Below are 13,194 nucleotides of genomic sequence, written 5' to 3' on the forward strand. Positions count from 1 at the left end.
CAGGGACTGGTGTGCACCAATTGGAACTATTCTTCCTGGTCAAATAGTCTCAGGCAGAAGGCAGTCTGGATCATTGTTGGGGGAAAATGTCAAAGCTCATCTCCCATGGCCATTGATGTGATCTCGATTGGACCCTCACATATGCTCTTTAGCAAAGAAAAAACAAGCAATGAAGCACATGCTTAATGTGTAAATAATAATAATAATAATAACAATAACAACAATAATAATAACAACAGCAACCTGGCAATGGCTTAAGAATGGCAACTTGAAGAAAGAAACAGAGGGTTTAATACTGGCTGCACAAGAACAGGCACTAAGAACAAATGCAATAAGAGCAAAAGTAGAAAAGTCAACAACAAACAGCAAGTGCCGCCTTTGTAAAGAAGCAGGTGAAACAGTGGACCACCTAATCAGCTGTTGTAAAAAGATCTCACAGACTGACTACAAACAAAGGCATGACAAGGTAGCAGGGATGATATACTGGAACATCTGCAAAAAATACAAGCTACGTGTAGCCAAGCATTGGTGGGACCATAAAACTGAAAAAGTTGTTGAAAATGAAGATGTAAAAATATTATAGGACTTCCAACTACAAACAGACAAACATCTGCCACACAAATACACCAGATATAACTGTAGTCGAGAAGAAAGAAAAACAAGTGAAAATAATCGACACAGCAATACCAGGGTATAGCAGAATAGAAGAAAAAGAAATAGAAAAAATCACCAAATACCAAGATCTACAAACTGAAATTGAAAGGCTGTGGCAGAAAAAGACCAAAATAATCTCAGTGGTAATTGGCGCCCTGGGTGCAGTTCCAAAAGACCTTGAAGAGCACCTCAACACCATAGGGGCCACAGAAATCACCATCAGCCAATTACAAAAAGCAGCTTTACTGGGAAAAGCCTATATTCTGCGACGATATCTATAACAACTGACAATAAAATTCTGGCATCCCAGGTCCTTGGGAAGGACTCGATGTCTGGATAAAACAAACCAGTCAATAACACCTGTCTGACTGTGTAAACAAGAAATAATAATAATAATAATTCGATTTCTATACCGCCCTTCCAAAAATGGCTCAGGGCGGTTTACAAAGAGAAATAACAAATAAACAAGATGGCTCCCTGTCCCAAAAGGGCTCACAATCTTAACAAGAAACAAAAGATAGACACCAGCAACAGTCACTGGAGGTACTGTGCTGGGGGTGGATAGGGCCAGTTACTCTCCCCCTGCTAAATAAAGAGAATCACCACGGTAAAAGGTGCCTCTTTGCCCAGTTAGCAGGGGCATCTTTGACATACTAAAGACCTGATTTCAAACTATTTATTATGGACAGTTGTGTTAGATTTCTAAATGAATTTCAAAAACATACCATAAGTCTTGGGGTGTTTTTTTTTAAAGCTTTAAACTATCTCCCCAAATGTGACAGCCATGTGGTTAAGTAAACATTATTTCCTTTCCTATTATAATTTTATGCTACATACTACAAGCTGCCCACATTTTTTTTTTCTGGGTTTTGAGTCCCAAACTATCAGGCCAAAACATTTCCCAGAGAAGAAGCTGGACTGAGAAGAACATGTTCTGTAAAGATAAAGCATAAATCCAGAATGAAAAGTGAAGCAATCGGAAAATCTATCTCTCAGATCTTTGGAACCCCTAATCTCCACCATTGCTGCCACAAAATTCTTGCCATGTGTGATTTAAAGATTTATGTAGACAGGAGGTTTCCGGCGGTGCTGATGGAACCGCTTGATAGTAGGGTATATATGTTAATGTTGCATTATAGCTATTAATATGGTGGATTTTATTTCCTGCTCTTTCTTGAAGAAGCATGAAATTAATTTGTGTTCTTACGCATGATATTCTTAGCCAGCCCTTCTGTCTTTGTGTAGACTAGCAAAGATACTCTCATTCATGTATTTTTAAAACAACATTATTTCAAAATAATAAATAACAAATATTAAACTCCTACTTATGGTACATCTATACACTGTCTATATGGCCTAGCTTAGCTTCTTGCAGCATTGAGTAAGAAATTATTTTCCTGTCCTTAATTCTGCAATCAAAGGCTCTGGTCTGGATCCCTGTAAACTTCAAGAGACAGACAAAACGTTAAGGAATAAATTTTTTTTTAAGGGCTGAGATCTTTTCCCCCAGTGCTGCAAACAAGAGTAGTTGCACCTGTAAAAACCTCATTAGCATTCATGAGCCTACATATATTTAATATCAGCATCATGAAACATTAATAGGAAGATGTTAATTGTCTCTCACAAAATTCAGTTTTAACTATCAGAAACCCTGGACCACATACAATATTCATCAACTGCAAAGCAATAAATGCAACTTAAGGGAAAGTATAAACATGAGAATGATCAGAGTATTCCACTAGTTAACCTTTCAAAGAATAGTGTTGGAATTACTAAAAGTAACTCTGGAATTAAAGGATGTGCAATTTATCGCAGCTTTTCATTCCTTCAGCTGTGATCATGTGTCTTTTCTCTTCTGCATTACTAATGGGCACAATCCTTATTAATAAAACATTACACAAAAATCAATTTTGATGTAATTGTACATATGGATTGACATACTGTGCAGTGTTATAGTTGCAGAAGAATGTTTCATTAGCACGTAAAATTCATGCACAAAAGGATTCTTATGTGCTGGGAGCTCGCGTTGCTGACTAGTGTTTCCACTTGTACAGCAGTGATAGTGCAAGAAATCAGCCAGCACTGCTTGTGCCAGAACAGTTATAGTAGCAGTTCAGGCTGCGCTTGCACGTGATGAGTTATTTAATTGCATTGCTTGTGCATTTGGACACAACATACCTACTATATCTTCTAGTGCTTGTGCAAATCCCCAGCTTCCACCCACGCAACATTGCACTCATCAATCGTGGTTGCATCAAGATTTGATTTTGTGTGACATTTCATGGATGCACACATGTTACAGATGCACATGCACAAATTGGTAAAACACCACACAAAAGAATCTTAGTATACTCATACATACAAATATATAATGATTGCTTCTTTGCAGTGTTTTAGGAATGTGCACGTGTGTGTATCAGTAGTGGAGGATCAGGCACAAACGAACTGAAGAAACTGAAACCAGAAAACTGCATGCTATACAAATTTGGCATTCATTCATTCATTTATTAAAAGAGGATCCCTAATGCATCAATTCCACTTAGGAAACAAATCCAGGTTATTTGGAACTCCAAACTCTGAAAAGAAATGCAGAATTTCAGAAATGTGCTTGTCATTAACTACAGAAAGTGTGCCTCATTTTACAGGAGGTTGCACAAAGCAGTAAGGGGAAATAATAACCTTAAAGCATAGTCATTTACATGCAACATGTGTCTCAGTTCCTTCTTTATTGGCTAGTTAAATAAAGAAATTGTATGTTTCTAAAGCTCATGAAATGCATTTTTGTACTGAGGGTGGTTTCACAATAATGTTGCAGGCCACCCGCACCCACCCTGAGACTGGAATGGAACTTTTTACCACTATTTTTAAAATTTAGCCACCACATCAATGAGTCCAATCATATTAACCAAACTAATGGAAGTAAGCAAAAATCAACTAGTTCTCAAAAATTTGAACTAATTGGACTAATGCTCCTCCAAGCTGAATGACCTGAACCAATCAAAGTCAGAGTAATTAATTTATGAAATGCTACAGTGTGCTGTTAAAACCTTGAGTTCAGTCAAGTTAATGGATATTTGATTATCCTCTGAATGGAATTTATCTGAAACTCAGATATGTGACTTTACAGGATGACAAGGAACCACACATTATGGTCAAAATATTTCAAAGATTACAAAGTCATAAAGTTCATATTCACTACTTATTGACTGACATCCAGACCAGCACTCTGCTGGTGCAACAGTGCTAACTTCCATACTAATTTATTATGTATGTATGTGTGTGTGTGTATTTATTTATGTATTTATTTGTTTATTTGATTTCTATACAGCCCTTTCAGAAATGGTGCACCATTGCACGAGCAGGAGAAGGGGCGATCTTTTACAATATCCCCCTCCCTCTCAAGCCCACCATGTCACCTGAAAATAAGTCCCTGAGTGTTGTGCGACCCTCAGGGACATATTTTCATGCTGCACAGAGGGCTTTAGAGGGAAAGAGGAGTCGTCAAAAATGAACACTTCCCCCTTCATGCGACAATGCAGTGGTAGTCTGGATGTCAGAACTATTGAACCAGTGCAGTGCTAATCTGAATCTCAACCAACCACTCTGGGGCATAGCAAGGGTAGAGTGGGACCTAGCACAAAATCTGAAGATGGACCCCGTGCTCCTTCCTCCTTCTTTAGAGAGGCAGCTTACTTTACAGTAAGCTGTCAGCTGAAGCCCCCTTCCTCAGTGGTCCAGGGACATTTGTATGCCCCCCTCCATTCAACTGTAGCTACACTCTTGCAGGCGCTTTTAATGAAGATTTGGTGACATCCTGGTCTGTGTGATTCAAACAGGAGCACATGTGCAGCTCTTGTCCCCATGTTAGTCCCTGCTAGGGATGTGCAAACCATTTTGATATCGAACCAGTTAGTGCTTGAACTGGGCCAATTCTGATGTTCAACCTCAAACCGAACTGGACTCAGTTCAGTCAGAGGTTGAACTGAACCTCTCAGCTAGGTTTTGGCCCTGATCAAGGGGGGGAGGTATAAAAATAGTCTAAAATAAAGAATGACTTACCTCTGCCGGTGGCTGAGGCAGCCTTAAGGGGTGCTGTGGCAGCCATGGAGGGCCTCCGGTAGCTTCCCCTCCCCCCAGTGGCCTCCCCCCCAAGTCTCCTGGGGCTGGTTCATCCCATTTGGTGGGCAGTTCAGCCCTCTGTGCATGCGTGGTGGCCATTTTTGGGGTGGCCATGCATGCACATGGGCCATTTGTGTGTGGCCACACATATGGCCCGTGCACATGCACAGTGGCCCAAAAAATAGTCACTGTGTGCACACAGGGCCAAGCCAGCCCTCAAACAGGCCAAACCAGCCCCAGGAGACTAGAGGGGAGGCTGCCAGGGGGAAAGGGAGCGGCCACAGCACCCCCAAGGCCACCACCGCCACTGGTGGTGGTAAGTCATTCTTTATTTTAGACCATTTTTACGCCCACCACCAGCCTTGAACCAGACCCAAACTGGTTCGAATTCAAGCCCCATTCACGGGGGGCAAAGCCAAACATGCCCAGTAAAGTTCAAATCTGCTTCAGATTTGAACCAAACTGGGCAAACTGGTTTTGTGTACATCCCTAGTGCCTGCATTTTGGAATTGTGCCAGTGTGCCTAAGGACATGATCTACTCCAAGTGAGCATGTTTATTTTATGTCCCACTAATTGCCATAAGTTTAACTCTGCTGTTGATATGGCATGGGAAAGTACTCCCCTTATGCTAGATGTTGCTTGTGGTTCTGGTTCAAAATAAATGCACAGGATAATTTCTTCCCATGTTGCTGCATCGTTTATGTAACACTGTGATTTGAGACAAAGGACTGTTGCTGTAGCAGGCGTGCTGCATTATATTTATTTATTTATTGCATTCATATCTTGCCTATTTTACAGCATAGAACTCAAAGTGATGTTTCAGGTTCTCAGGCAGTCTCTCATCCAAGCTTGGACCAAACCCTGACCTGCTTAGCTTTGGCAAGATTGGTGCATCATGTGCCTTTAGACTGACTCTTAGAATTTGGTTGTTCGCAATTTTGTGGTTTCTAGGGGTCCAGTGAACTTCTGTCTTATGTATTTGGGCATGCGCTTGTATTTCCATGGTCCTTTTTTATGTCAAACTAAGACCAGTTATTCATAATGTGGAATTATTCAGGTTTTTTTCTTTATGTTGGTACAGGGTGGGGGCACCCATAATGTTTTAAACAACGAAGTAATAATCTCAGGCAATGCTACAGAACATTTCATTAGTTGGAGTAGGTCTTCTAATGACAGAATGTTGTTAGTTTCTGGAAGAGTAAGCACAGGCATTTAAGTCACATTCTATAGATCTGTGATCCCATCATAAATTAGTTAGAGGCTTTTCATTTTCCCCAAGATTATCCCTTCAGAGTTCCTTTAGGTCATTTGATTTGAAAGATTATAACTGAATGCTACAGCCTGACAGAATGCAGCTTGGGGGTGGGGGGAGGTGGAGAAGAATGCAATCTTGATAGTGTTATGATTGCAGGAATTATAGTATGTCTTGCTTTGAACAACACATCATAGAACATTTTAGATCATAGAACATTTTAGGACATTTGGTAAATTATTGCTGCCATGATAAATAATTAATTAAGTACTCTGTTACTTAAATTCAATTATGGTGTGTTAAATGTCTGTACTGTAATATTTTCAACCTGCCTATATAGTTTCAGTACTAAATTACATGCAAGATGCTTCTGGATAGGCATGCCTATCTCTGATTCTGAAATGCAAGTTATCTCCTTGTTTTTTAAGGTCTTGATAATTCAACCAATCAATACAGAGGTTTCAGTGACCTCCAAACACCAGAAAAATATTATAAATATAGAACAGGGGTCCCTAGAAGTTGTTGGACTACAACTCGCATTTATCTCCTTCCATAATGGCTGAAGGCCATTGTGTCTGGGGATGAAGGGAATTGTAGTTCAACTGTATCTGGTGACCCAAGATTGGGAACCTCTAACAGAGTTGTGTATGCTTCCCTAGTTCCCACATATTTAACAACAACTTTATTTGTTGGCCACCCCATAACAATTAAAGTGTAAATTCCACACTGAGGACATGATGGACCAAATCACACATGAATAAATGGGCTGTTCTACCACAAGCTGATTGAACAGTAGCATGCCCAGTCACAGACTTGGACCATGATAGAGCCCCTGCATGACCAGTACACCAAGATATTCAGGAATCCTTAGATATTCAGGAATAACTTAGGGTTAGCAAATGCATATTTATCATTTAATGAATGAACTTCAAGTGATTAGTTACAAATGTAAAATAGCCGTCACAGATCAAAACAGAGATGTTTCAACCATCTCATACTTTTCAGTGGTGGTCAACTAGGGGTTGAGCTGTGTACATATATGTGTGAATAGGCTTTCATGATTAGCCTTTGGGGAGTCTACCCAACAACTGTGATGTAAATTGGCCTTCATAATTATGCTTTGGAGAGTCTTTTAGGAACGCATCTTAATGTACCCACATTGCACATACTTTGTGCAATCATCACCACTTCGTGACTAGTTTTATCTTTTAAAGTGGTCTATCAATTCATTAAATAAATAAATTAGATAAACGTATAGTGAACATCAAGGCATTATTTGTCAAAACAGGAGAATGCAATGGAGCATAGGACCAGTGGCAGCACCGGGGTGTGTGGAATGAGGGGGGGGTCCCAAAAGGGGCAAAGTGCATTTCTGGATGGCTGAGCTGTGTCCTACATATTAGATTTCTGAAACAGAAATGGAGGGGCATGGGGGCGCAACCAGTTTTCTAACAGGTCCCCCCCGCCACCTCTGGAGCCACCCTTGCATAGAAGTGAAGACACACTCTAATACATATTCATATCTACACTCTTTAGACCTTTATAGATGACAAGGAGCACTTTGAACTTAATGGTCCATAAAAATAAAGTAAAACCAGTACAGACCACAGAGCACAGGGGTCATGTGTAAAATGAATGACCAGTTATGTGTCATCACTGAATAACAGGGATCTCTAACCATCTTGTTTCTTTCTTTCTTTCATTCAGCCATTAAAGATTGCTTCAATGGGTCTTTATTGTGCCCATCAACTAATTCCTGCATTCCAGTTTCTCAGCGCTGTGATGGTATTGTAGACTGCATTGATTTTGCTCCTGATGAATCAAGCTGTTCAGGTAGTCTGCTAATTTTAAATCAAAATGTTACTCGTACTCAGGAGTAACATTTTTATTTAATTTGAGATAATACATAAAATGGGTAGGGTTCACTTTGATAAGACGTTATAGAATGTCCCCAGGATAATATTTAGTATATTCTGTTGTTATATGTAGAAAACTAGGATAAAAATGTGATCTACTGCAAAAATGTGTGTGTGTGTGTTTTCCCTTCTTTTTCTCTCATTCTCCCTCCTCCACTCACTCTTCCCCTCCGTCTTTCTTCCCCACCCTTCTTTTTTTCTTTCTCCCTTCCTGCGTTAACAGACCTTGCTCATCTGGTTTCCTCATCTAATTCACACAAAGGCAGCCTCCTTCTCCTGAAGGGGCTCTTTCCTCCCTTACGACTCCTCTCTTCACAGACCCCTGTCCAGCACTCTATCTATCTATCTATCTATCTATCTATCTATCTATCTATCTATCTACCTATTCCTCTCCTCTACAATCAAGAGCATCTTCCAACCAGTAACAGTTGCATTCTAACTGACTTTAAACATCACAGGCTCCTCCTCCCTATCAGCATATGGAATCCCCACTGCCCAATCACTATGGTGCTTCTGCTCTCAAAGGCTCCTCCTCCCTATCTGCATATGGAATCCCCACTGCCCAGTCACCACAGTACTTCTGCTCATGAACTCTCATGAGAGCTGCCATACACGTGATTAGCTACGGGTATGCCTTGGAGAATTATATAGATAGATAGTATATGCACAAATTGTTTTTTGCTATTCGATTTGACCTTGAATCAAATCACAAAAATTCAAATCGATACTTTGTTTGACAAATCGATTTGAAAATTCGCAAAAAAAAAACCCTGCTATTCACCCATAGGGGACAGTGGGGAACTCAAATCACACCATTGTTCCCCATAGTTAGGTCCTAGGGACACTGAAGTGGGTTGTTTGGGTGGTAGGGCATATTGGGTGCTACTTACCACACAACCCACAAAAGAAATTGGCAAGTGGACAATTTTTTTAAACTTTCCCCAAAAAACCCATAGAATCCTATGAGGGTTTAGGTTAAAAAAAAAATAATTGTCTGTATTCCCATTTCTTTTGTGGGTTGGGTGGTAGGTAGAACCCATCAGCCCATCCCTAGGACCTACCCATGGGGTGGTTCATGTTCCCCATTGTTTCCTATTGGCAAAACAAGCAGAGTGCAGTCCACACATTTTGCAACCCAACCTTGGAAAACAACACTGCAGAACAGAAGCACACACAGTTCCAACAGAGAACAGATTTTGCCAAACACACAGTCTGAAGATGGCCAAAAAAGAATCACTGACCCAGAATCAATGGCCAGCCACAATGTCTGTGCTGCAGTAACATTATTGGCACAATTTGCTCTCTCACACACAGTTATGACCTTACTTCATCACTGCAACAGCTGTCATAGCAGCACCCTTAGCAGCTAGCAAGCATAGCCGTCAGCTTAACTACAGCACCATCTTCAGCCATATTTTGACTGAGTGAGAACACCTTGCAATGAAGAATGCAGAGCAGATCAGAGCAGTGAGTGAAGCACAAGTTAGTCTCTCAAGGCCAGACATGAACACCAAGCAAATATATATATATATATATATGAGAGAGAGAGAGAGAGAGCGCTGAACTGCCACTGTCCAATGCCACAACACAAACCAAACCACAACCCAATGAATAAAGCCAGGCACCCAAATTCTGCCTTTGTCAATCTGAGAGCCAGCAAAACCAGATAAATAATATAGCAGCAATAGTACAGCATATTATACTCAATGTTGAGAAAAGAAAACCACAAAATCAAACCTTCCTTGCTTCCTTCTTTCCTCTTCTCCTGATGTATCCCACTAAAGGGCACACTAAGGACTCTCTCTGCATCCCAGACCCAGACACTTTGAAAACATTTTTAAATTCCCTCTTTTTTTGTTCCCTGCTCCTCCTCTCATGTTGCCCATGACAACACTTGATTTGAATGATGGCAACAAGCCAACCAAGAAGCAAGGAGATCTCAAGCCAATTGGAAGCCAGTGCCAGAAAACCAATCTGCAAGGGAGGAAAGCCCACCAAAATGGCTGCTCAAATAATGCGAATCAATTTGTATCAAATTGAGGCTAATTTGATTCTAATGTAAATCAGCCCCTTTATTTTAGGGGTGATTCAATTTGTGCTAGAATCATGCAAATTGCCCCAATTCGGTATGAATCTATTCGTGCATGAATCGAATTGCACATCCCTAGTTCTGTGTCTTGCTAGATAAAATAAAGGGTTCAAATAGACAGCCTAATGCAGTCAAAATTAAGTACTTTTAACCTCATTGATTTCAGTGTTATTTCAACTGGATCATAGTGTATCATAAAAATAAATGAAGGTATATGGTTAACTCTTCCATTGAAATCCATGAGAAAAGTACTTGACATTGGCTGAATCATGCTGTAGATACTTCTGTATGTATTCAAATTATAGGCCAGAATGAATATAGGGATATAGTGGAACAAGAGGGTGTAAATGCCCATGGGCTGTAGGGGTCTAGACCTACCAGAGCACCCCCTTGCCCTGCACCCTGACACTCAGCCAGCAAACAAAGCTCTCGCTGGTTGCGAGAGGGAGGCAGGTGGCGTTTCTGTGCCCAGTGCCCCCCAAGTTGATGTTAGAAGCATGTTGACACAGAAGGCATGTCTGGTACTGGGTAAGAAGAACCACCAGTCAGTTTCTCCCTGGCAGTGAGGCAAGCGCTTTGTTTGCCTGTTGGGTGCTCTTTTCTCTGGTCTGCTCAGCCAGCGCGGGAGCCACTGTGAAGGCAGACAGCAAGAGGAGCAGCCATGAACCTTCCTACATCCCTGCGGAGATATGTGTAGATTGTTTAAATGGTATAAATCATTAAATCATTTAAATCATTGTTTTATGCTTTATAATTTTAATTATTAACTGATTTTAAAGGTGTTTTAATGTAAACCGCCCTGACCTTTTGGAAGGGCAGTATAAATAATAAATCCTCTATAATAAAGAGCCATGGTGTAATCCCGTGTCTCCCTGCCCGTGTCTTTCTCGGCCGTTCTGGGCATGCGCAGAGCGCATGCCCAGAACATCCGAGAAAGATATGGCCGCAGGCACCAGGCAGCCATGTTGGCTCCCATAAAGGGGGAAGGAGAAGCGGGAAGCGGGGACCAGGGAGGGCAGAGGCGGCAGTGGCAGGAACGGCCCTGCCGCTGAACCGAGAAGGAGAAGCGGGGACATGGAGGGGGGAGGAGGCGGTGGGGGAAGCCGGCTGAGGCGGCGGCGAAGCTGCAGCCGAGGCCTGGCGGCGCGGAACAAAAACGGCGGCAACAGGACCGGCAGAGGCGGCGGCGGCGGGTCCAGGCCAGCCGCAGGGATAGAAGCGGCGGCGGGTCTGGCCCACCCGCCAAAAAGAACAGGGGCAGCGGCGGCTGCAGGGAAGGGAAAGACGCTGTGGGCCCGGGCACAGGAAGGTCAGAGGCGGCCACGAGGAGGGCAGAGGCGGGGGCGGCAGGTCCAGCCCAGCTGCTGGAAGAGGAGAGGCAGCGGCAGCGGGTCCGGCCCAGGCGCCAAAAACAACAGAGGCGGCGGAGGAAGCCGGGCGAGGGGGAGAGGGTGGGCCGAGCGCGGGGAGAAGAAACACGGCGACAGAGGCCGCCCTACTAGCACCCGTTATTTTAATGGGCTTGAAAATACTAGTAATAAATAATAAAATAAATAATAAAATATTATGGGAGTTTAGTCTTTAAATGGAAAATCTTCTGACTACATTTTGTTTAATGAAAACATCCAGTATTTAGCGTATGGCTATGCCAGTACCCTTTTACAATTAATTTTTTTTAACTTAATTATTTTCTAGAGTGTCCAATGGCATACTGCAAAAATGGAGGAACATGCAAGAAAGAAGTTGTGCCCATCTGCCAGTAGGTTTTGCTATTGTCTTCATTCTCAGAACACTTAGCTCAGGACTGATGGGGAGCACTTAGGCAATTCAGTCCTTACGCGTGGAATTATGTCCACTGTTGCCTCAACAATGCTGATATCTTCTATTGCCTTAGCTCTAGCCAGGTAGGGAAAGAATGTGATGGTTGCTGTAGGTTTGTGGGTAACATGATGGATGCAGGAAGGGTGTCAAATGAGACAGTAGCATACCAGAGGCCATAATTCCATTGGTGGCAAACAAGTTTATTACAGACAAAATAGACCAGTAGTGGCATTTTCACCCCAGACTGAACTTCCATTGTGTCTACAAGCTTTTTTTCATCTTATAGCCTGATTCTGTGGTTTTCCACGTAAAGTAGAAAGGATCATGGAATTTTACTGGCCCATGTCTCTGGTGAAAGAGGAAGATACAGATGAGATGGGTGGATTTGGAGGGAAATAGAAATGTGCATGGGCAATCCCACATTATATTTTACTCATTTTCACACATAGGAATTATGAACTTCAGGGGAAAGGGTTGGAATTGACCCTTGGTCCCAAGAGCAAATTGTGAAAGTTAGAACCATTGAAATCAGTAGGACTTTAGAACTGACTTCCAAAAATGTGTTTCGTATCAGAGCATTCGACTGTAATATAATAAAATTGCACTCAATGGTAGATATGTGCTATAACTTTTAACCGATGAAATGAGATGCTCCTGTTGTTAAATATTAGTACCATTTATTTTATAGTGCACTACATCTTGAATACCAAGCACCAAGTAGCTGTGAAATTCTTTTTTAGCAGTCATTCCATATAATCATATTTTTAATGCATAGCCCATTTAATGAATTCAAATGATTAAACTTTGAGGAAACGCCAGTCCTCTTTCAGACCCACAACTAACATAAAAGTAGGTTGCATTTCTTGAGTAAATTTTAAGCTGTGAACATATTTACTCAAATCTGCTTGTTTGAGTGGATTTTTAAAGGAAATATAATTGGTAGACAAAAAGTCAACAAAGGTTTTCATATGTGATCGTTCTCATTAATGCTTCTACTAGAAGAGCTTTGGGGATTTGAACTGGGTTGTCTCATCCTCAAATCCATTCATATTTATTTATTTATGCCACCCCATTGCTAGGTGCTGGGGGCAGTTTTTACAATAATGAGAGGAAGGCAAATTTTTTTTTCTTTGAGGAAATGAAGCAACCTCAAAGTTTTGTTTCCTGAAATCAAGTATTGTGGGGCAAAGAGACTAACAATCCATTCCAAATAATGAGATTAAATTTTCTTGTGGCACTATTTATTTGTTTGTTTGTTTTTAAATTGTATCCTGTTTTTCTCAAAATATCCTATTTGTCTCACAAGCATCAAAATCAAAACCATGCAACAAATCACATAATT

General features: G+C 41.4%; 1 protein-coding gene across 12 annotated transcripts in view; it reads left to right on the forward strand.

Annotated features, from left to right (window-relative positions):
- MALRD1 (MAM and LDL receptor class A domain containing 1) overlaps positions 1-13,194 on the forward strand; it is a 450,491-nt gene that overhangs the window by 359,991 nt on the left and 77,306 nt on the right. For all 12 annotated transcript variants that reach the window (XR_008310576.1, XM_053266536.1, XM_053266535.1 and 9 more), the window contains 2 exons: positions 7,734-7,859; positions 11,727-11,790. Coding sequence is in view for 11 of the 12 variants with exons in the window: in XM_053266536.1 (XP_053122511.1) it covers positions 7,734-7,859; positions 11,727-11,790 (190 nt within the window). In the remaining variant the exon portion in view is untranslated. The remainder of the gene's footprint in view (positions 1-7,733; positions 7,860-11,726; positions 11,791-13,194) is intronic.

The sequence above is a fragment of the Hemicordylus capensis genome, chromosome 6 (genome assembly GCF_027244095.1).
Source record: "Hemicordylus capensis ecotype Gifberg chromosome 6, rHemCap1.1.pri, whole genome shotgun sequence".
Lineage (NCBI taxonomy): Eukaryota > Metazoa > Chordata > Lepidosauria > Squamata > Cordylidae > Hemicordylus > Hemicordylus capensis.